General features: G+C 37.6%; 1 protein-coding gene across 1 annotated transcript in view; it reads right to left on the bottom strand.

Annotated features, from left to right (window-relative positions):
* DNAH11 (dynein, axonemal, heavy chain 11) overlaps window positions 1-25,750 on the bottom strand; it is a 387,500-nt gene that overhangs the window by 44,570 nt on the left and 317,180 nt on the right. The window contains exons 66-69 of the mRNA XM_011973963.1: window positions 20,877-21,081; window positions 11,484-11,648; window positions 9,662-9,802; window positions 1,540-1,710 (exon numbers count right to left, since the gene is read on the bottom strand). Of these exons, the coding sequence (XP_011829353.1) occupies window positions 1,540-1,710; window positions 9,662-9,802; window positions 11,484-11,648; window positions 20,877-21,081 (682 nt within the window). The remainder of the gene's footprint in view (window positions 1-1,539; window positions 1,711-9,661; window positions 9,803-11,483; window positions 11,649-20,876; window positions 21,082-25,750) is intronic.

Below are 25,750 nucleotides of genomic sequence, written 5' to 3'. Positions count from 1 at the left end.
AATCGCTTGAACCTGGGAGGCGGAGGTTGTGTAAGCTGAGATCGTGCCACTGCACTCCAGCCTGGCAATAGAGCGAGATTCTGTCTCAAAACAAACAAACAAAAAAACAAGTAATTCATTGTGTAATGCCTTGCTCCTGTTTAATAGATATACAGTTCATCATTAGCTACAGGTATGTATAAAGTGCCTTCTTTGGCACACACAGAATAGGTAAGATGTAGATATTTCCTTAACATTTGGATAGAAAAAGACATAAAGCAAACTAGCTGATAAAAAAAAAGGACAACCTGCTTATTTTATCTAGGAATGTGGTCTGCAAGGGATTCTTTTTTCTTATCATGAACCCATTTTTTTTTTTTTTTTTTAAAGACGGAGTCTCCCTCTGTCACCCAGGCTGGAGTGCAGTGGAGTGATCTCGGCTCACTGCAACCTCTGCCTCCCAGGTTCACACCATTCTCCTGCCTCAGCTTCCCAAGTAGCTGGGACTACAGGTGCCCGCCACCACGTCTGGCTAATTTTTTGTATTTTTAGTAGAGACGGGGTTTCACCATGTTAGCCAGGATGGTCTCAATCTCCTGACCTCGTGATCCGCCCACCTCAGCCTCCCAAAGTGCTGGGATTACAGGCGTGAGCCACTGCGCCTGGCCACAAACACTTTTATTTAAACAAAGTCTTTCATAGGAATTCATGTGAAAAAGGAAAAAAAAAAAAAAAAGGAAGCAGGTTTCACTAAAGGTGTGGGCAAGAAACCTGGAGCTCTCTTTACCTATTCACTGCTGTCATTTTCCTAATTTTAATTGACAAATAATAATTATATATATTTAAGTGGTACAGTGTGATGCTTTGATACATGTTTATATTGTAGAATGGTTAAATTAAGCTAATTCATATATCCATCACGTCACATACTTATCTTTTTTGTGATGAGACTTAAAATCTCCTTTAGCAATTTAAAAATACACATTATTAACTACACACAATGTTAAAAAAGGAAAATTCAGTCATTTGTGACAACATGGATGAACCCAGTCGCTGTTTTGTAGGGAGACTCTGAACAACTCCCAGATCCACTCAGATCTGGACTCATAACCTCATCTCAAAGAATCTTCCTCGTAGGGCCTGGATGGTTCTTTACAGGACCCGAGAAGGTGAGAAGAATGTCTCATGAATGTTTTTCAGGGTGACCACTGTGGTAGGAGTGTAATGTGTATACCCACTCCCCAGTGCCCACTCCCCAAACCAAAGCACTGGGACCTAGGAGAAGGCTGCCACATGCCCAAGTTCCCCATGGGAGGCAAATTCTCATGCCACCAAGAGCTTCTGAAAAAGGTGCCTATTATATTTTGCTTCAACAGAAAATATATAATATTTTATATATTACATAAAAATATACACTATTTTACATAAAAATACATATATAATATTATATATATATTTTATATATATATATAGAGAGAGAGAGAGAGAGAGAGAGAGAGAGAGAGAGAGGCATCTGCCTTTGGTTCTGGGGATCCTTTTTCAAGTAACTGATCTCCTTACCTGAAAAGCCATCTGGGACAGGAAGGTGAGCTTGTCCTTCTCAAACAGCGCCTGGCTGGTGTAGAGGAAGACAGCATGGGTGATGCTCTCCATCAGGATAGAGATGCGTCCCTGCATGTCTTCCACCTTGTCAGCCTGCTCAATCACTCTGTGGAACAGCACGTTAAATGCCTGGGAAATTTAATGTGACCATTAAAATGTGACAATTGGCGCCTGGATATCTAGCTAGCCCCAGATACACAGGGCGATGGTTTAAGTTTTATCAATAGGGAGTGAGAATGAGGCAAAATTTTTAGAAGGATTATAGTTTCTGGCACACGGTACATGCTCATCAAATGTTTGCTGTCATTACTGTTATTATGAATATGATTCCATGAAATCCATTCAGTCTCTTTCCAAGCAACTGAATTGCATCATTTTCTCTCCTTCTGCCCATGTACTTAAAACAATATTTTAATATTTAATTGTGGTAGGATACACATAACATAAAAGTTACCATCTTAACAATTTTAAGTGTACACACATTCAGTTCAATAGTGTTAAGTATATTCACATTCTTGTGTAACCAGTCTCCGGAATTTTTTTTTTCATGAACATAAATTACACTGTTTAATGCAGACTCAAGGCCACACATTTTTGGGGGAGTAGGTTTCACTTGCAGTACAGATTCTCTTCACGTAAGATTACAAAAATACAACACAATGTGATGAGTCCAATTTAAACATTACGTGTGGCAGTCCATATTAACACAAATAGCTCCCAAAGAGGAAGAAGAAAAGCTAAATGCAGTGTCACTAGGATACCATAGCTTTTTCATTTTGCAAAACTGAAGCTCTGTACTCATTAAACAACTGTATATTCTCCCTTCCCCCATCCCTGGCAACCACCTTTATTCTACTTTCTATATCTATGACTTTGACTATTATAGATACCTCACTGATATGGTTTGGCTGTGTCCCCACCCAAATCTCATCTTGAATTATCGCTCCCATAATTCCCATGTGTTGTGGGAGGGACCTGGTGGGAAATAACTGAATCATTGGGGCGGTTTCCCCCATACTGTTCTGGTGGTAGTGAGTAAGTCTCATGAGATCTGATGGTTTTATAAGGGGAAATCTCTTTCACTTGGCTCTCATTCTGTCTTGCCTGCTGCCATGTAAGAAGTGTCTTTCACCTTCCATGATGATTGTGAGGCCTCCCCAGCCACGTGGAAATGTGACTCTCTTTTTCTTTATAAATCACCCAGTCTCTTGGGTATGTCTTTATCAGCAGTGTGAAAACAGACTAATACACTCATACAAGCAGAGTCACAGTCTTACTGTGACTGGCTCATTTGAGTTAGGATAATATCCTCAAGGTTCATCCATGTTGTAGCATGTATGAGAAATTTGTTCATTTTTAAGGCAAAAGAATATTCAACCACATGGATATACATTTGATCAATCTATTCATCCCCTGATGGACACTTGGGTTGCTTCCACCTTTTGAGTATTGTAAAGAACGCTATTATGAATTTGGGTGTTTGGATATCTCCTAGAGACCCTCATTTGATTCTTTTGAATAAACAGCTATAAGTGGAATTGCTTGATCATATGGTCATTCTATTTGTAATTTTTCTGAGGAACTGCTACACTGTTTTCCACAGTGGCTGTACCATTTTGCATTTCCACCAAAAGATTCTAATGTCTCCACGTCATCACCAACACTTGTTATTATTATTTTTTTTTATAGTAGCCATTCTAATGGGTGTGAGGTGATATCTCATTGTGGTTTTGATTAGGATTTCCCTAAAAATTGGTAATGTTGAGTATTTTTTCATATGTTTGTTGGTCTTTTTTTTTGAGACAAACTTTCATTCTGTCATCCAGCCTGAAGTGCAGTGGAGTAATCATGGCTCATTGCAACCTCAGCCTCCTGGTCCTAAACAATACTCCCACCTCAGCCTCTTGGGTAGCTGAGACCACAGGCATGCATCATCACACTTGGCTAATTTTTAAATTTTTTTGTAGACACAAGGTTTCTCTGTGTTGCCCAGGCTTGTTGACCATTTTTATAACATCTTTGGAGAAATGTCCACTTACGTCCTTATCCTACTTTAAAATCTGGTTATTTGCTTTTTTTTTTTTGGTTCCATGTACTTTCGGGATGCCCTTTGGTCATCTGTTCTTCCTTTAAGGATTACTCTTGATATTTATTACTCTCGTTCATGCCTTGGTGATAATGGCATCATATGGATTGCTATATCTCTCTATATAAATATAAATTTGAAAAATATATCTATCTATATAAATAGCTGTCAATATACAAATATTTATTTATTTTTGGATGATAGGGACCAGAGACCACAGATTAATTCACCTTGAAGTATGTATATTTGAGTGAAAGTAAAATCCTACAATGACAGATATATACAGTAAACATTGGTAAGGAGACATTAATGAAGGATGGCTTGAATATGTCTTATCTGAAATGGTTGGGGCCAGAAGTGTTTCATATTTTGGATTTTTTTCAGATTTTTGAATATTTGCATGTACATAATGAGATATCTTGGGGATGGAACCCAAGTTTAAACACAAAAGCATTTATAGGTTGGGCTTGGTGGTTCATGCCTATAATCCCAGCACTTTGGGAGGCTGAGGCAGGTGGATCACCTGAGGTCAGGAGTTTGTTACCAGCCTGGCCAACAGGGTGAAACTTCATCTCTACTAAAAATACAAAATTTAGCCAGGCATGGTGGTGGGTGCCTGTAGTCCCAGTTACTCGAAGGGCTGGGACAGGAGAATTGCTTCAACCTGGGAGGTGGAGGTTGCAGTGAGCCGAGGTTGCGCCACTACATTCCAGTCTGGATGACAGAGTGAGACTCTATCTCAAAAAATAAAACAAAATGAAAAAACAAAATTCATTTATGTTTCATATACACCTTATACACATAGCCTGAAGTTAATTTTATACAATATTTTAAATAATTTTGTGCAAGAAGTGCTTGAGGTCAGGTGTAGAATTTTCCACTTGTGGCATCTCGTCAGCATTCAAAAAATTTCGTATTTTGGAGCATTCTGGTTTTTGGATTAGGATGCTCAATCTGTACTAACCTGATATTCACATTTTTTTTGTTTTTGAGATGGAGTCTCGCTCTGTCGCTGAAGCTGGAGTGCAGTAGGGCGATCTCAGCTCACTACAAGCTAAGCTATTCTCCTGCCTCAGCCTCCTGAGTAGCTGAGACTACAGGCGTCCACCACCACGCCCGGCTAATTTTTGTATTTTTAGTAGAGATGGGGTTTCACCATGTTAGCCAAGATGGTCTCAATCTCCTGACCTTGTGATCCGCCCTCCTAGGCCTCCCAAAGTGCTGGGATTACAGGCATGAGCCACCATGCCCAGCCGATATTTACACTTTTTTAAAATCAGTTTTTCATTTACACACAATAAAATGTGCCTATTATATGTACAGTTTGATGAGTCTTGACAAATAGATATATTCTAATAACTGTAGCAACCAAGATATAGAACCTTTCTACTTACATCACCAGAAAAAGTTCTCACGTGCCTATTTACAGCCAATTTCCACCACCATCCCCAGCCCCAGTCAATTACTGACCTGCCTCTGTCACTGTAGAATAATTTTGCCTTTTCAATAATTTCACAGAAATAGCCTCATATGGTATATACTCCTTGGTATCTGGCTGCTTCTTTTCAACATAATGTTTTGGTGACACATCCATGTTGTTGTGTACACCAACAATTCATACCTTTATGTTTTGAGTGATAGCCCACTGTGGGAACATGCAAAATCTGCATAACTATTAATGTGCCAGTCCTTTGGGTTGTTTTCAGACTTTGACTTTTATGAATAAAGTGTCTCTGAACATTTGTTAACAAGCTGTTTGTAGGCATACATTTTTATTTCTCTTAGGTAAATGCCTGGAGTAAAAGTGTGAGATCATATTTTGTAACTGTATATTTACCTTTATAAGAAATTGCCAAACTGTTTTCCAAAGTGGTTTATTGTGTTTCCTCCAGCAATGTGAGAGAGTTGTGGTACCATATCTGTGTTACACTTGCTATTAACAGTCTTCTAAACTTGTAGCCCCCCGCATTCTGCTTTTATTTTGAATTTTTCTGATGCCTGATGAGCATTTTTAATGTGCTTGTGGATAATTCATATGTGTTACATGTCTGTTCAACTCTTATTACTGAGTTGTACAAGTTCTTTATATATCCTGATACAAATTCTTTGTTTTATATGTATGTATTGAGAATATTGTCTTTGCTTGTCTGTGGCCTACCTTTTCATCTTCATACCTTTTGAAAACCATAAACTTTTAAGTTTGATAAGGTTCAATTTATTAATTTTTTATTTTTTATTGTGTCCTAAGAAACCTTTACCTAACCCAAAGTCCAAAGCTTTTCTCCTATTTTTTTTCCTAGAAAATGTATAGCTTAATCAGTTCATTTTGAATTTTTTATATGGTATAACAATTTGAGGTTTATTTTATGTCATGTGGATATCCAATTGTCCTAGCACCATTTGTTGTAAAAACTAGTCTTTCCTCATTGAATTGTCTTGGCACCCCTACTGAAAATCAACTGACCATGCATTTGTGGGTGTAATTCCGGATTCTCTAATCTGTTCCACAGATCTATGCATTTTTCTTCAGGCCAGTACTACAACATCTTGATTTGTGTAGATATGTCTTTTCATTTTTTGAGACGGAGTCTCACTCTGTTGCCCAGGCTGGAGTGCAGTGGCACAATCTCATCTCACTGCAAGCTCTGCCTGACAGGTTCACGCCATTCTCTTGCCTCAGCCTCCCGAGTAGCTGGGACCACAGGCATCCGCCACCACGCCCAGCTAATTTTTTGTATTTTTAGTAGAGACGGGGTTTCACCGTGTTAGCCAGGATGGTCTCAATCTCGTGACCTCATGATCCACCCGCCTCAGCCTCCCAAAGTGCCGCGATTACAGGCGTGAGCCAATGCGCCTGTTCACAGATACAAGTCTTAAAAACAGAAATTGTAAGTCTTCCAACACTGTTTTTTTCTTTTTCAAAATTATTTAGCTATTTTAAGTCCTTTAAATTTTCACACAAATTTTTAGGATAAGCTTGCCAATTTCTACCAAAAGGAAAAAGGAAATGTCTTCTGATGTTTTGATTGGGACTGAATTGAGTCTATCAGTTTGGAGCGAACTGACGTCTTAATATTGAGCATTCCAATTGATAAACATGGTGTATCTATTTAGTTAAGCCTTCTTTAATTTTTCTCAACAATATTTTGTAGTTTTTAGAATACAAACCTTACATATATTTTAATAAAATTATTCCTAACAAGTTTCATGGCTTTGGAAGCCACTGTAAACAGTGCTAAGATACTGATTTTATTTTCCACTTGTTTCTCATGTATAGAAATACAAGGTACTTTGTATATCGACCTTATATCCTGCAACCTTGCTAAAAATTCACTTCTTAGTCCTAGCAGGGTTTTGGTGAGTTTCTTGGGAGTTTCTATATACATAATCAGGTCATCTGTGAAAATATAGAGTTTTCCTTCTTCTTTTAAATATCTTGCCTTCTATTGTCTTATTGTACCAACTGTAACTTCCAGTGCAGTGTTGAATAGATGTGCTGAGAGAAAGATATCCTTGTCTTGTTCCTGATTTTAGGGAAAAGCATTTCATTTTCAACATTAAGTATAACCTTAGGTGTAGATTTTTTCTAGATGCATTTTATCATGTTGAGAAGTCACCATCTATTCATTAGTTGAGAGTTGGTTGTTGTTGTTTTTAACTAATTTCTTGAAATTTTTCAAGTTCTTTGCATCAATTAAAACGACCATATGAGCTTTTTTTCTTTTATTCTGCTAACTGATTAATTACACTTCGTGATTCTTGAATGTTAAACCAATTTGATTCTTGGCATACATTCCACTTGGTCATAATATGTTGTGCTTTTTGTATATGGTTGGATTCAATTTGTCGACATTTTCTGGAGGAGTTTACCAACAATGTTTCCAAGGCGGACTGCCTAGTATTTTTCTTTTATTGTAATGCCTTAGTGTAGTTTTGGAATTTGGCTAATACTGAGCTGACACTGATGATTTAGTTTTATCCTTCTCCTCATACACAGTTACTCTCAAACTCCAACCACACTGTGCTTGTTAAAAGTTTTGCATACTAGTTCTGTACTCTTAGGAAACCTGCTAGTTATGCTCGATCCTTTCCTCTTTATTATTGCCCATAACCAGTCCATCTCCAAGAGTCAATGATTCCAGGTTCAAATCATATCTCAGGTCTGTTCATGTATCTCTGAGTCTTTTGTCATCACATCAGTTAACTGCTTGAAATCTTCCAATGGCTTCTTGTTGCACCCAGAATATAATCCCCAGATCCCACACACAGTGGTCTACAAAATTCTGTGTGATCAAGTCTTTCCCACCTCTCTAGATTCATTTCTTGCTACCTTTCCCCTAGCTCATTACCCTCCAACCACAGAAATTCACTCACTACCTGGAATCCCTGAATTCTTTCATCTCACACATTCCTGTTTTCTCCAAATGCTCTTTACATAGCTAAGTCCTACTTATCCTTCAGAAATAAATGTTACTTCCCCTGGGAGGTCTTCCTTGAGCCCCCAGTAAAGCAGCCTCTCCACCTCTATCATTCTCTCTTACAGTACTTTCTACTTTTATAAACTGATGTGTGTTCATAAAGGTGGAACTATATCTATGTGTACATATATATCTATATGTATCTATATATAGATATAGCTCCACCCTTATGTTTTTTCCAAAACTATATGCTCAAGTGACAAACATCTGACATGATGATTGATCATAATAAACATTTGTCTAAAAATGGATGAACAGATGAACAGAATGAATGAGCACTGCCCAGCAGGCAGCAGCATGATACAAGGTATGGAGCATGGGCTTTGGAAACAGTTACAGGTTGAAATGCTGGCTCTTAACAATAACAGATATAATTTATTGGGCAATGTATTTAAAGTTTGAAAATGTCATCCTTATTTTTTTAATGGGGATGATATTATATTCTTTATTGAGATGTAACAGGGATAAAGAATGAGCCAAACTATAAAAATGCCTTGCATGTAATAGTGACTTAATAAATAGTTGTTCTTATTATTTTTCTTTCTTTAGCAAAGAAATATAAGCATTCCCTTTCCAAGACACATTTTCACAAAGACAAAATAGGAGCCTCAAGAAAAATTCTCTTAAATTTAAGAATCGGCTGGCCAGGCGCTGTGGCTCACACCTGTAATCCCAGCACTTTGGGAGGCCGAGGTGGGCGGATCACGAGGTTAGGAGATCAAGACCATCCTGGCTAACATGGTGAAACTCCGTCTCTACTAAAAATACAAAAAAATTAGCCAGGCATGGTGGTGGGCGCCTGCAGTCCCAGCTACTAGAGAAGTTGAGGCAGGAGAATGGCATGAACCCAGGAGGCAGAGCTTGCAGTGAGCCAAGATCGCACCACTGCCCTCCAGCCTGGGCAACAAAGGGAGACTCCATCTCAAAAAAAAAAAAAAAAAAAAAAGTAAGAGTCTGCTCAGGAGCAATACACCAATATAATATGATACCATATCCATAGTCTAATTACCTCAAAGTCTTACTGAAAATTATAAATGAAAATTCCTGAGAATGAGGATTTTGCTTTTGTTATTTTGTTAACCAGATCCTCATGACTCCTTACTGGGTATACACTGATTGCTTAAAAATACATTCTGGCCACGCGCGGTGGTTTACACCTGTACTCTCAGCACTTTGGGAGGCCGAAGCAGGGGGGATCACTTGAGGCCAGGAGTTCAAGACCAGCCTGGGCAACGTGGCAAAACCCTGTCTCTACTAAAAATACAAAAATTAGCCCAGTGTGGTGGCGCACTCCTGTAGTCCCAGCTACTCAGGTGACTGAGGCATGAGAATTGCTTGAACATGGGAGGCAGAGGCTGCAATGATCATGCCACTGCACTCCAGCCTGGCGACAGGGTGAGACTCTGTCTCAATAATAATAATAATAGTTATTATTATTAATAAAATAAATTCCAAATTTCCAGAAACAAATTGAACTCCTAAAGTTTTCCATATTTCTTAGCTTATTCAGCATTACCTTCAAAGAGAACTGGTAGATGGGGTTGATTTTTTGGAGGTCATTAATAACAAAATAAAGAAGAGATGCTCTTGCTGCCACTGGTCTGTAACATTCTCGGGCCTCGTTGATTTTTCTTTCATTTTCTTTGGCTTCAATCACCTATGGTGGGATCAAACAAAATAAGTAACTTATTTACTCTTCATATTCTCTACACATTTCCAAGGAACGGAAGACGTACCTGAAATGAAAAATTATGAGTATTAAAATAGATAACATGCATGGCATCCATGTGCATGAGCTTTTCTAAAATGTTTACATTCATATTTTAAAATAATTTTTTAATAAACTGAGTTTCAGTGAGAATGGACATAACTCTAGTGGTTTTCTGGGTTACAGATTAAACAAACCTAGTTGTTTTCGGTTCTACACAATTTGTTTCTGAGTAATGTCACCTTTCTCCTTCCTCTCTCTCTTTCAAGGCTTAATAAACCAGCTATATCACCTCCCAGGGATGGCTCTTAAAAGTCTGCTGGGTCAATTCAATGCCAATAACTTTATTAGGCAACAAGGCATACAAAAGCAGTCAAGGTGAATAATATATCCGGTAACTATGCTTACTAAAAAGCCTTAATATAAAGACTCTCATGCCTAATTCTAACTTTGCACTGAATCATCCATATGTCCATATATTTTAGTGTATCTTTATGTATTAGCCTCTGGGCACATTCAGAGAGATAATTAAAAAAGAAAAACAACCACCACCATCAACCAATATATTCAGTTTTACCCAAGGCTCAAATATCTATTTATTTTATCCAGGACTACCGCTGGTCCCACAGGATACAGTATTTTCCCCAACCTTCTCTACAGACTTGACTCATAATATTTGTGTATAAAAGGAAATAAAATGTAGGGCAGAGAAGGAAGTCACTACATGGTGATATATGAAGAAGACAGGAAGACACATTTTAAGAGACAATTAGAAGTTAACTTCAAAGCTAAGTTAATTTACTTAATTGTTCTAACTTTACCATCTTAGGAGCTGCCTAATATTCACTTACTTGAAAAGATAGAGAAATTTGGGATTCCATTTCCTCACTTAATTTAAGACAAATATATAGGATGTGTAGTGACACAGCTTCTGCTGGGCAATTAATAGATTACTTAGTAATAAGGGTATTCCAGAAAGCAAATAAGGGTCTAATTCACACTGAAATGATGGAATTTTAAGGGTTAACGGTCATTTGTGAAAGCCCAAAGTGCACATCACACATAAGGCATATTGGGACCCATGCTGGACGTTAGCAGGAAGCCTATTTCATAAAAATTTCTACTGGCTTTTAGGAAATGTCATTTTTCCAGGGGTGAATAGTGCATTTGAGTACAGCAGGAGACTATCATTTGCTCAGTATCCTGCCACGGCAGGCCAGTAGACAAAACTTCCACTCTAAGAATTTCTTTAAAATGTCCAACAGCTTGGAGAATCTGCAGAGAAGCTGTAGGATATAAGTTTGGTAGAGCCGGATGCTAAGGCTTTTCAGATTTTCAGCCATAGAAGCCAGCAGGCCTCAACGTTCTTTACATTTGATCACCCAGGAAAAATAGTAGCTGGACAGTGTCTGATTTGAATGAGATCTCTATGGAATTAGGAGAAGCACACATTCAACCATCTCCATTTCCATTTAGAATCCCACACAGTCCAGTTGCAGCTTATTAAATGACCTGAATTCCACACACTGGTCCTCTTAGAGGAATCACTAAGTCTGATTACACTGCCCGCCCCATGTGTCTCATTCAAACAGACCATTAGAATCTGCCAGGTATCCTCTGCCCTTCCTACCTTGTGCTCTATCTCTGCCGCAGTGGCCTTTGTTGCCTCCAAGCTCTCTACTAGTTTCGTGTCATCCAGAAAGCTTCCCTCTGCTGCAGAAAGGCGCAAAAGGAGGTCGTCTTCCAGATACTTGAGCTCAATCTTAAAATCATTTTGGTGCTTTGTCAATACCAACTAATACAAACCAAGAAAAGTGTGAGAAATGGTGGTTAAGTACATTTATTTTTTATTTATTTATTTATTTTTTTGAGAGGAAGTCTCGCTCTGTCACCCAGGCTGCAGTGCAGTGGCATAATCTTGGCTCACTGCAACCTCTGCCTCCCAGGTTCAAGCGATTCTCCTGCCTCAGCCTCCTGAGTAGCTGAGATTACAGGCGCCTGCCACCACATCCAGCTATTTTTTTGTATTTTAGTATAGACGGGGTTTCACCATGTTGGTCAAGCTGGTCTCGAGCTCCTAACCTCAAATGATCCACCCACCTCGGCCTCCCAAAGTGCTGGGATTACAGGCATCAGCCACCGCGCCTGGACAAGTACTTATTTTTAAAGCAGAGTTTCCTTAATCACAAATTTCAAGAAATCAGTATATAATAAAACACCCTTAACATTGAAACCATACCAATCATAATTTTTAGAATTTCTTTAAAAAACTTCAGAAAGTATGTTAAGATCTAGTTGCACTCCAGGGCGCAGAGTATAAACACTTACAATAATTTAACATCATGAACCATAGGAAGAATCTGTTTAAGAAAACATCAGAAACTTCTGGTTTCTGCTCAGATGTATAAAGGCTTAGAAGTCTTGTTTCCGTTCTCAAAATAGGAAAAACACTCATCAACAATTCTTCTTACATGCATCAGAAAACTGAGGTCACAGGGCAAATTGCCATCCTAAAAATAGGCAAACAGAATCACAACTTCTCAGGAACACTGACATGGTAATTGGCTAATTGCTGAAGGTAGAACTTGAGTTAAAACTTCAGCGGGGCCCAGTCTTTGGAGTCTCTACACTTCTTTGAGTTTTACCTCCAGGAAACGCCATCAGGTTCTTACAGTGAAGGTCAGATAAAATCTACACCCGCTCTGGGCTCAGGATAGGAAAAGTAACCATTGTGGCATAAGCTCAGAGGCAAAGTAATTATTTTAAATATGTCCAGAGCTTTCTGTTCTCCTTCACAAAATCCTGCCCACAAAGGAAACTACTTGGTCAGTGTCTAATATGACCTGGATGTATTAGTCTCTTCTCAAATTGCGAAAAAGGATTTCCTGAGACTGGGTAATTTATAAAGAAAAGAGGTTTAATTGAGTCATAGTTCCACATAGTTAGGGAGGCATCAGGAAACATAATCATGGTGGAAGGGAAGCAAACATGTCCTTCTTTCCTTGGCAGCAGGAGAGAGAAGTGCCCAGCAAAGGGAAACAGCCCCTTATAAAACCATCAGATCTCATGAGAACTCACTCACTATCACAAGAACAGCATGGAGGAAACCAACCCCATGATTCAGTTACCTCCCACTGGGTCCCTGCCACAACATATGGGGATTATGGGAACTACAAGTCAAGATGAGATTTGGGTGGTATCATAGCCAAACCATATCTCTGGGGAAGGGCAGACTTCCTGTCCTTTAAAAAAGGCTAAGTAACTCTTCTGAAGGTCACATTCCAGTGATTCAGGGCTCCTAAAAAACCCTGAGATTTAATTATGAGATAAAAGAATGCTTCCCGTCCATAATACCTTACCAACACATTGACAGACTCCAGTATAATATCAGTGGATTATAACTGAGAGATTTGCCAAATCAGTTTTTAGGGAAACCTAAAGACAACAAAGGAGACAAAAACAAGGACACTAGATAAAATTGAAGTCTACAATATGAGCAGCTACAATGAACATGAAACACAGCCTTAACTCCTAGCCCTAGAAACATAAAACCTCACACTAAAATGGTATTTACTTCTGTGACAATTATCTAACACACCATGTCTGGCTTTCAACAAACAAGTACAAGGTGTACTAAAAAGCAAAAACACAGAACAAAACAAAAAGAAAACAAAAGACAAACCAGAAGAGAGAACGCAAACCTCAGCACGAGACTCAGATGTGGCAGAAATTTTGGAATTATCAGACTGGGAGTTAAAAGTAACTACTTAATGTGCTAAGAGCTTTCCTGGAAAAGTGAACACCATGAAAGACCACATGGGCAATATAAGTAGAGATAGAAATTTGATGAGTAAAAAGGAAATGCTAGAAATAAAAAACAATGTAACAAAAACGAAGAATTTTTTTTTTTTTTTTTGAGACGGAGTCTCGCTCTGTCACTCAGGCTGGAGTGCGGTGGCATAATCTCGGCTGGGTCTTCATCTCCTGACCTTGTGATCCGCCCACCTCGGCTTCCCAAAGTGCTGGCATTACAGACATGAGCCACTGTGCCTGGTCGAAGAATGTTTTTGATGGGCTCATGAGTAAATTAGACACAGTGACAAAAATCAGTATGCTTAGACATGTCAGTAGATACTTGAAAAGAAAAAAGGAATAAAAATTAAAAAGGAAAGAATATCCAAGAACTGTGAGATGCTTACAAGGAGAAGAAAGAAAAAAATGAGCAGAAGAAAGATTGGAAATAATGGTAGCTAAAAATTCTTCAAAATTAATGAAAGATACCAAACCATAGATCCAGGACACCCATAGCACGTTAAGCAGGATAAATGCCAAAAAATCAACTCCTAGGCATTTAATATTCAAACTGCGTATCAAAGACAACGAAAAAATCTTGAAGGAGTCCACAGGAAATAAATTACCTTACCTATGAAGGAACAAGGATAAGAATTACACGGAATTTCTCTTGAGAAACTATGCAAAAAGGAGAGTTGAGTAAAATATTTAAAATTTTATGGAAAAAAATTAACAAATAATTTTGTATCTTGTAAAATTATCCTTCAAAAGTAAAGCAGTAATAAAAGCTTTCTTAGACAAACAAGACTGAGGGATTTTGTTATTAGTAGATCTGCCTTACCAGAAATGTTAAAAACAAAAATTCTTCATAGAGAAGAAAAATGACATAGGTCAGAAATTCACATCTATGTAAAGAATGAAAGAGTACTAGAGAAGGAGTAAATGAAGATAAAATAAGTTAGTTTACTAATTGAGTTGTCTTTTCAAAACAGTAATAACAGCAATATAGTCAGTGATTATAACTTATGGAGAAGTGAAATGAATGACAGCAATGTTATAAAGGATGAGAGGAAGGAAATGAGAATAGTCTCATTTTACCTGCATTGGTAATGCGGTATTTTTTACCTGCATTACCAATGAGGCAGTAGTGTTATTTGAAAATGGAGTTAGAGGCTGGGCACGGTGGCTCATGCCTGTAATCCCAGCACTTTGGAAGGCTGAGACGGGTGGATCACCTGAGGTCAGGAGTTTGAGACTAGCCTGACCAACATGGCGAAAAACCATCTCTACTGAAAATACAAAATTAGCTGGGCATGGTGGTACATGCCTGTAATCCCAGCTACTCGGGAGGCTGACGCAGGAGAATTGTTTGAACCGGGGAGGCAGAGGTTGCAGTGAGCTGAGATTGTGCCATTGCACTCCAGCCGGGGCAACAAGAGCAAAACTTCATCTCAGAGAAAAAGAAGAAAGAAAAAAAAGAAAATTGAGTTAGATTAGTTGTAAATGTATACTGCAAATGCTAAGGTAACCACTAACAATTTTTTTAAAAAGAAATACAATTTATATTGTACTTATATATAGCAATATATTTTGTTAAGAGAAGATACACTAGAATCATATAAAATGCTTAATTAAAACCAAAGGAGGCAGAAGAAGAGGAAAAGAAAAATACTACAAATACAAAATACATATATTTATATTGTAATATATAAATATTACAGCAATATATACATATATAGAGAAAGAGTGCGTGAGCGTGAGCATGCAATATATACAGCTAAGACAGAAGAGACACTGGAATCATAGAAAGTGCTCATTTAAAACCAAAGATGGCAGAAAAAGAGAAAAAGACAAAAAAAAACTAGTGGGAAACAAGTATAATGAATAAAAACCAATAAAATATGCTAGATATTGATGTAATTACAGCAACAATCTCTTTAAATGTGAATTATATTGACATAGTGGATAAAAAACAAGACCTAACTATCTACTGTCTATAAAATCCACTTTAAACATAAAAATTAAAAGGAGAGAGAGAGAGAGATGGAGAAAGATATATCATGCTAACACTAATCAAAAGAGAGTTGGGGTGGTTATACTAATTTAAGACAAAGTAGTTATCAGAATAAGAAAAATTATTGAGAACAAAGAAGTGCATTACATAATAAAGGGGTCTACTCTCCATGAAAGCATAACAATCTTTAATGTGTATGCACCTAATAACAGAGTGTCAAAATACACAAGGTAAAAACTAAGAGTTGCAAGGAGAAATAAACAAGGCCACAATTATAGCTGGACAATTCAAAACCCTTATATCATAACTGACAGATCCAGCAGGCAAAAAATCAGCAAGGATGTAGCTGAATTGTGCAACATCATCAATCATCTGGATTGAATGTCACTGACTACTTCATCCACCTACAGAAGAATATACATTTTTCTCAAGCTCACATGGAACATTCACGAAGATGAACCAAATAACACACCAAAAAGGCTTAAAAGAATAGAAATCATACAAAGTATGTTCCAGACGACAACAAAATTAAATAAGAAATCAGTAACGGAAAGCTTAAAATTCAAAAATATTTGGAGATTAAACGACACACTTTAAAATAACACATGGGTCAAAGAAGAAGTCTCAAGAGAAACTTAAAAATATTTTGAAAGAAATGCAAACAAAAATACAACATATCAAAATTTGTGAGATGCAGAAAAAGCAGTGGTTAAAGGGAAATTTATAGCATTGAATGTATATATTAGAAAAGTACAGAAGAAAACCTAAAGGTATTTATCTAAGCTTTTACCTTAGAAAATTAGATAAAGGAGCAATGTAAATCTAAAGCAAGCTTATGAATACATAATAAAAATCAGAGCAGAAGTCAGTGATATTTTAACCAGAAAATCAATAAAATCCAAAGCTGATTATTTGAAAGGATCAACAGAATGTATAATTCTCTAGCCAGGCTAGCCAAGAGACAAGAGGAGGCACCAATTATTGGTATGAGAAATGAAAGAGGGGCATAAATACCAATTCCATGAACATTAAAGGATAATAAAAGAATCTTATAAACCATTACATGCTTACAAATTTGATAGATGAAGTGAACTGATACTTTGGGGGACAGAATCTACCAAAAACACATACATAATCTGAAAAGGCCTATATGCATTAAATGAATTTATAATCTTTCAAAACAGAAAGCACCAGGTCCAGATGATTCCACTGGAAGAAAAGAGTTAAGGGGGAAATAGTATCAATTCTCTACAATATTTTTCTAGAAAACAGAAGCAGAAAGAACACTTCCTATCTCATTCTATAAGGCAAGCATTACTCTAAGACCAAAACCAGATAAACCCACTACAGGAAAAAACAAAAAAACTACAGATCAGTATCTCTGATGAGCATAGATGTGAACATCCTCAAAAAATTAGCAAATCAAATCCAACAATGTACAAAAATAACGAAACACCACGACCAAGTGGGATTTATTCCAGGTATGCAAGTCTGGTTCAAAAGTGAAGTAATGATCTATAACAAGCTAAAGAAGAAAAAATGTAGTCATATCAATCAATATAGAAAAAACATTTGATAAAATTTAACAGTAATTTAATGATAAAAACTCTCAGCAAATTAGAAATAGAGGGGAACTTTCTTGATAAAGAACATCTAAAAGAAGAGAATCATAGCTAACATTGTACTTAATGGTGAGAAGCTAGAAGTTTTTGCCCTAAGATCAGGAATGAGGCAAGGTTCCACTCCTATTCAACGTTGTACTAGAAGTGCTAACTAATACAGTAAGACAAGAAAAGGAAATAAAACGTATACAGAATGGGAAGGAAGAAACAAAAAATTGTCTTTGTTCACGCATGACATGATAATCTATGTGGAAAATCCCAAAGTATGAACATAAGGCCTCTTGCAACCAATAAGCAGGTAGAGCACATTTGCAGGATGCAGATTAAAATACAAAAGCCATTGCTCTTCTATACACCAGCTTTGAACAATTGGAATCTGAAATTTAAAACACAATGCCATTCACATTAGTACCAAAAAACTGAAACACTTAGGTACAGATTTCACAAAGTATGTTGAAGATCTGTCTGGAGGAGTAAAAAACTCTGATGAAAGAAATCAAAGATCTAAACAATGGAGAGATATTGCATGTTTATGAATAGGAAGTCTCAATATTGTTAAGCCATTCATTATTCCTTTCTGAAATTCAGCACAATATTATTCAAAATACCTGTACATTATTTTGTAGATATTGAAAATTTGATTCTAAAGTTTATATTAAAAAGCATAAGATCCAGAATCATCAAAAATATACAGAAAAACAAAGTCAGAGAATTGACACTACTTGGCTTCCAGACTATCAAGCTACAGTAATCAAGGTGGTGTGATATTGATGAAAGGATAGACAAACAGATCAATGGAATGAAATAGAGAACCCAGAAATATGAACAGATCCACAGAAATATGGCCAACGGATGTTTAACAAGGATCAAAGGCAATTTAAGGGAGAAAATATGGTCTTTTCAACAAATGGTGCTGGGACAACTAGATATCCACATGCAAAAGAATGAAGGTGTACCCCTACCTCACACCATGTACAAAAATTAACTCAAAATGTACAACAGAGCTAAATGTAAGCACTAAAATTACACAGCTCCTAAGAGAAAACATACATCTTCATGAACTGTCAGTTAATGATTTCTTAGATATGATACCAAAAACACAAGCAAGAAAAAATAGATAAATTGAACATTACCAAAATTAAAAACTTTTGTGCTTCAAAAGACACTAACAAGAAAGTGAAAAGACAACCCACAGAATGGGAGAAAATTTTTGTAAGTCATAGATCCAATAAGAATCTGACATTCAGAACACAAGAACTCCTGCAACTTTTTTATGCTAACAGAAAAAAAAAATACTATTTTCTTATATGGTCTGGTGGTGCCTTGATTACAGACATGGTCCCTGATCCAGCCTGGCAATTAGTGCACAAGGCAGCAAGCCACTGCTCCTTTGAATTCTGACTTGGTGGATGACCCACTCCTGGCATGTTGCAGTTCCACTGAATGTAGCACATTTGTAAGGAGGACTCAGGGAACCATGTCCACTCATACCCAGCCTTGATCTCACAGCTGTCTTTGCCTACGTGGCAACTGCTGCAGTGGCAAATCCAAGTAAAGCAGCCTCACAAAGAGTGTAAGCATGGACCAGAATTTCTTGCACGGCTTAGTAAAACATGATTGCTGGACCCCCAACCAGAGTTTCTCATTTAGTGGGATCTGGGCTGTGGCCAGATAATTTGCATTTAAAGCGTATTTGGATCAACACCAGCTGATAGTGATGCTGCTGCTCCAGGACCCCCAGTTTGAGAATCACTGATTTATACCAGGGTGGCAATCTTTTTCTGGAAAGGGCCAGATAGTAAATACTTTTGGCTTTGTAGGCCATAAGGTATCTGTTGCAACTACCCAACTCTGCCATCATAGTGCAAAAGCAGTCACAGAAAATATGTAAATATATGAACAAGTCAATTTTTTGTTTGCTTTTGTTTTTGTTTGGCACAGAGTCTTGCTCTGTCCTCCAGGCTGGAGTGTAGTGGCACTATCCCCGCACACTGCAACCTCTGCCCGTGGGTTCAAGTGGTTCTTGTGACTCAGCCTCCCCAGTAGCTGGGGCTACAGTTGTGCACCACCACACATGGGTAATTTTTTGTATTTTTAGTAGAGATGGGGTTTTGCCATGTTGGCCAGGCTGGTCTCAAACTCTTGGCCTCAAGTGATCCAGCCTCAGCTTTCCAAAGTGTTGTATTACAGGTGTGAGCCACTGTGTTTGGCGATGGCTGTGTTTCAATAAACTTTATTAACAAAAAGAGGTGACAGGCCAAATTAGGCATGGGAGCCACAGTTTGCAGACTCCTGATTTGTACTAAGAAAAAGTATTCTAGCTTAGTTTTTCAAAATATGAATAATGTTGTTCATCTGTGGGAAGAAATCCTTTCAAGTTCCAAAATGTAGGCTATGAATCTCTAACATCTGAAATATAAATCCTTGTTTTAATTCTTAATATATCTCATTTAAATTTTTGAGACACACTATTGCCAAATTTGCCCAGGTTAGCATGTAAATTCTTTTTAATTTTCACATCACCATTTCAATATTCAAATTTATTGTTAGAAAGCTGGGCACAGCATGACCAGGCACGGTGGCTCAAGCCTGTAATCCCAGCACTTTGGGAGGCTGAGGCAGGAGGATCACGAGGTCAGGAGTTTGAGACCAGCCTGGCAAATATGGTGAAACCCCATCACTACCCAAAATACAAAGATTAGCTGGGTGTGGTGGTGCATGCCTGTAGTCCCAGCTACTCGGGACGCCAAGGCAGAAGAATTGCTTGAACCCGGGAGGTGGAGGTTGCAGCGAGCCAAGACCATGCCACTGCACTCCAGGCTTGGCGACAGAGTGAGACTCCCTCTCAAAAAAAAAAAAAAAAGAAAGAAAAAAGAAAGCTGAGCACAGCATTCCTTTATAGTTTATAACCTCTGCGTGTAGTTATGTGCTTTTGTCTTCTTTTACTTGCCTTTTATCTTTTATTCTTCACTAGTCCTTATGGAGGTATATCTACTATATCACTTCCTCACCCCTTCTTGCCAAAGAACTAGCTTCTTTATTTTGTTAATCTTTTCTGTTTCTCTATTTTCTGATTTTATCTTTATTATTGCCTTTCTTCTACATTTTAAGTTTATGTTGTTTTGTTTTCTGTATACAACACCAAATTTCATTATTTTCAGCACTGTTTCTTAATATACTTAGGGCCACAAATGTCCCTTTGAATACTAGTCATAACTAGCTACCAGGTCCTATAATTTTTCCAAGTTTTCTTCATTACACCTCTTTTTCATTCTTTAGCCCAGGCTAAATTAGTCGATTACATTCCAACCTACCTGGGTATACCTCTATTTTACATGACTCGTATGCCTCTTTGTTTGCTGTCAGACAAGATCCAGAGCCACCCTATCTCCTACTTGTGGCATAACCGTAACAATCTAGCATTTATGAAGAGCAACTTTGAATTGTTTAACTTTTAACATGTATACTTATTTTTCCCAATTAGATTGCAAGATGCTAGTGGGCAAGAATCCTATTTTATACTTCTGTGTCTAGCACTATGATTTGTGCAAAGCAAGTGCCGAATAAGTGTTGGTGGTGACGTAAACATTTTTACCTTAAGTTTCTCCAAATCTGGCCTCTCAATACTGACAACCTCTGCCAGCAGCTGGGCTTCTAGACCATCTTCTGTGACTGTGAAATTGAGGAGAGTTGTCTGAGCTTGTAATTCCGGCTTATAGTGAGGATTTGCCAATTTTGTGTGAAGGATAAGGCGAAAGTTCTTGTGAAATTCGCATTCTTTATCTCCAATCGTGATATACCTAAAGGGAGCAAAACACAGACTTTCAGGAGACTCCTATGACCCATAACTGATACTAAGGTGTCATTCCATTCCTGTATTCTTATAATGGACCTTGGCCAGAAGCTTAGGTGATTTAGAATTTTTCAGCTGCTCCCAAATTTCCTAAAGTACAGCAGGATCAGCAATCACCCACCAAATCTCTATATGATTTAGTTTCCTCATATGAGAAATATTGACAATAATAGTACTCACCTCATAGTGTCACTGTAACGATTAAATACAATCATATAAAAGACCTATAACAACAAGTAGTAGCTTTTATTATTATACAGTAAGTCCTTGATGTCACTGATAAACTTGCAAACTGTGACTTGAAGCAAAACAACATATGTAGAAACCAGTTTTACCACTGGCTAATTGATACAAACAAGAGTGAAGTTTTTATGGCATGTTCCTGGTCACAAAAACATCATCAAACTTCTAACTAAAGGCCCCAAACACTTCTAATATTAAACACTGAAATAAATGTGAGCTACATGTATATTTAAAAAGGTTAATAAAAACAAGTAAGATAATTATTTACTCAGTTTTTGGTGTGTTAATGAGAAATGGTGGGCATAATGGGGGTAGGTTAAATTGAGAAATAAATGTGTACGAAGCAGAAAATCTTAAGCAGCACCTCCTACCACCACACAGTTCAAAAGCAATGACAGATCTGGCAGGCTTGAGAAGGGCTTTTGTACTGCAATGTTTAGTGTCGTGCATTTGTATGATTATCGTCTAATTTACAAATTTTTATTTGACAACAGTTTGTATTCACTCATTCATTCCTTTTCCAACCCACTGATTCCAGTGCAGGCTCATGGGTGGCTGGAGACTACCCTGGCAGCTCAGGGCGCTGGGTGGGAACCAACCCTGGACAGGATGTCATCCCATGGCAGGGCCACTCACACACCACCCCCGTCACTCACTCACACTGGGACCATACAGACATTCCAGCTCACCTAACGTGCTCAGCTGTGGGATATGGGAGGAAACAGGAGGACAAGAGAAAACCTAGGCAGACATGGGGAGCATGTGCAAACTCCACACAGACAGTGGTCCCAGCAAGCAGGAAGTGATTTGGTTTTTTTCCCTCATTAACATTAAAAGGATGTTATTTCAGGGCCAGCTGTACTTTCTGTGATTAAATGTACATTAAATACTGCTATTCTTTAAGGATAAGATAAAATGTGTATGTGTTTATGTGTATCTGTATATATACGTATAATGCATCTTAAGTGTATATGTATTTAATATACTTATGTATGTTAAATAATGTATTAAAATATTTTACTTATATAAAGATGAAATGTTAAAAACACATATATTCTTTTTTTCTTTGGGACAGTGTCTCTCTCCTTCACCCAGGCTGAAATGCAATGGTACGATTTTGGCTCACTGCAACCTCTGCCTCCTGGGTTCAAGTGATTCTTGTGCCTCAGCCTCCTGAGTAGCTAAGATTACAGGTGCACACCACCACGTCCAGCTAATTTTTGTATATTTTTAGTAGAGGTGGGGTTTTCCATGCTGGTCAGGCTGGTCTCGAACAACTGACCTCAGGTGATCCATCTGCCTTGGCCTTCCAAAGTGCTAGGATTACAGGTGTGGCCACCTTGCCCAGCCCAAAACACATACATTTAAAAAATTACTTTCCAATACTTTCTGCATTGGCTTCCTGTAACTGCAAATCCTTGGTTGCCTCAGCATTTTCCTCTGAAAATTATTTCTGTAAATAGTCACTAGGCTAATTCTATTCAAAGCTCCCAGCTTAATTCATGTTATTTTTTAAATTTAAGGGTACATAGTAATTGCATGTGTTTATGGGGTACATGAGATGTTTTCATATCGGCTTCATGGTCTCTTTCCTGCTAGGAACCTGCTGTGACGATCTAGTAAATTCTAATTTCTAATTCATGCAAGAGACAGAGAAGTCAAAACCACAAATACTGGAACTTCTCAAAGTGGCCTAAGCTGCTTAGGGTGAAACTTCTTATGAGACCTAGAGGCATGGGTGCAGCAAAAAGTCTCTTCTCAGTCTTCTATTTTACCTTACATATGAAAATTCTGGATTCTTCCTTCCTTCAGTGTATAAAATATTTAAATTGTATAGATATCACCATGACAGAAAATTAGACCCCAATTATTTTAATTGAAATTACTTTAAATAGCCATGAGAAAAAAATATTTATTTCCCATCTCATTGACTTCCAGGTGAGATGTTAATTCACTGAATTTGTCAATTTTGAACAACTGGGTCAATTCTAAAGCAAAGACATTCTATCACATTCAGACAGGGCTCCTTTTTATCAAAATGTCACAATATTAGCAACATTTTTTAATCTGAGAAGCAATATCCAGAATGCCATAAAGTGGCAATGTTTTATGTGGTTCTTGGAGGATGTTTTATAATTATGTCTTGCTCAGAGATTAGGTCTCTTGTGTCTATGGTAAGGAAAGTGCCTCTGAACCACTGGCTGTGTTATTTGACTGGAAACATATTTAATGAGACAACTGGTTTTAATGTGTGAAGACTATTTAAATATTATAATTTTTCTTACATTACTAAAGCTTTTGTTGCCTGAATATGAATTTAAAATCCCAAATAACTGATCAGACTTATGACCTACTATCTTCATCTAACTCTCAAATTTTGTTTTCCCTGCAGAGTGATCTTACACCGGCAACAAAAACCTTCCGAGTTGTTGATTAAGTGCCTAAACTTGAAAAAATTCTGACAAATAAGCCACTTTTGAAAACCCTGTTAGTTGAATGGTGAATTTATTCACTTTATTCAGTTTGGATTTGTTTTTACCTTGTCAGTATCTCTTACTATTTAACTGTTTTCCAAGAGGAGAATAAGCAACTCAGTTAGCAACCCTCTTCTGTCCCAGCCAGTCCCTTTTTTTGTTTTGAGACAGTCTCGCACTGTCACTGAGGCTGGAGTGCAATGGCACGATCCCGGCTCACTGCAACCTCCGCTTCCCGAGTTCAAGCTATTCTTCTGCCTTAGCCTCCCGAGTAGCTGGGATTACAGGCATGTGCCTCCACGCCTGGCTAATTCTTTTGTATTTTTAGTAGAGACGGGGTTTCACCATATTGTCCAGGCTGGTCTCAAACTCCTGACCTCATGATCCGCCCCCCTTGGCCTACCAAAGTGCTGGGATTACAGGCGTGAGCCACCGCATCCGGTCAGCATCAACTTTTAATATACTGATTTATTCTGTCATCTGTTCAGCCAATAAATATGTATTCAGTCATATTTCTACAATTTGATAGGCATACAGGGATCAAACATCTATACAAGTGAAAGATGGGTAAAAGAACTAAATAAATATTTCTCCAAAGAAGAAATGCAAATGACCAATAAGCATATGAAAAGATGCTTAATATCATTAGTCATTAGGGAAATGCAAATCAAAGCCATAGTGAGGTACCACTTCACACCCATGAGAATGACTATAATTAAAAAACAAAGACAATAACAAGTGTTGGTGAGGACATGGAGAAACTGGAGCCCTCATACACTGCTAATGGGAATGTAAAATTGTGCAACCGCATTGGCAAACGGTTTGGCCATTCCTTAAAATTAGCATGGTGTGGTGGCGTGCACCTGTAGTCCCAGGTACTTAGGAGGCTGAGGTAGGAGGATCACCTGAGCCTTGGGAAGTCGAGGCTGCAGTGAGCTGTCATCAGGTCACTGCACTCCAGCCTGGGCAACAGAGACCCTGTCTCATAAATAAATAAATAAATAAATAAATAAATAAATAAATAAAATAGTTTAAAAATCCAAACAATGAAATATTATGGAAAAACCCACAATTACTTTTGCACCAACCTAATATTTGGCCATAGAATGGAATGAAGTATTGATATATGCTATGACACAAATGAAACCTGAAAATGTACAAAGTGAAAGAAGTCACAAAAGATCACAAAAGATATTACATGACTCCACTTATGTGAAATGTCCAAAACAGGCAAATACAGAAAGACACAGGAATTTCAATTCTAAAACAGACTGTGCTGATGGTGGCCCAACTCTGCAAATATACTAAAAACCATTGAATTACACACTTTGAGTGGGCGAATTATATCATATATGAATTATATCTTGATAAGGATGCTACCAAAAAAATGGAACAATTATCAAGAGGTCAAATCATTAACATTTGGGCTTTTATCAATCTGTAAGTTACCATGCTAATACAGTTTCTCAGAGGTTCATGCTTGTCTTTTGAGTATAGCAATGTGTATCACAGGATGATCTTGTTTGATAAGGACACTTTTCTAAATTAACCTGCCTCTTTTGACTGACAATCTAGTCAAATATGTCTACAATGGAGAGCATCATCGAAATTTCTCCTATTATTTGAGTTTCCTCTCTCCAAGGATTTCCAAAATGATCTCGTAAGTAGCTTTGAGAAAATCTCTGTTAGTGCTATTCACTGTATAGTTCACTGCTAGTTCTGTTGACTCAGCCTAACTTCGGGATTTGTATGATTGACTTTTAAAAAAACTATTTTTAATTGACACATAATTGTACATATTTATGGGGCCCCATGTGATGTTTCAATACATGTATAAATTGTATAATGATCAAACCATGGTATTCAGCATATCCATCCTCTCATTGATCATTTCTTTGT

Source organism: Mandrillus leucophaeus, unplaced genomic scaffold (genome assembly GCF_000951045.1).
Source record: "Mandrillus leucophaeus isolate KB7577 unplaced genomic scaffold, Mleu.le_1.0 Scaffold140, whole genome shotgun sequence".
Lineage (NCBI taxonomy): Eukaryota > Metazoa > Chordata > Mammalia > Primates > Cercopithecidae > Mandrillus > Mandrillus leucophaeus.
Note: the sequence above shows the minus strand (reverse complement) of the source record. Positions and strands in the feature narration are given on the sequence as shown.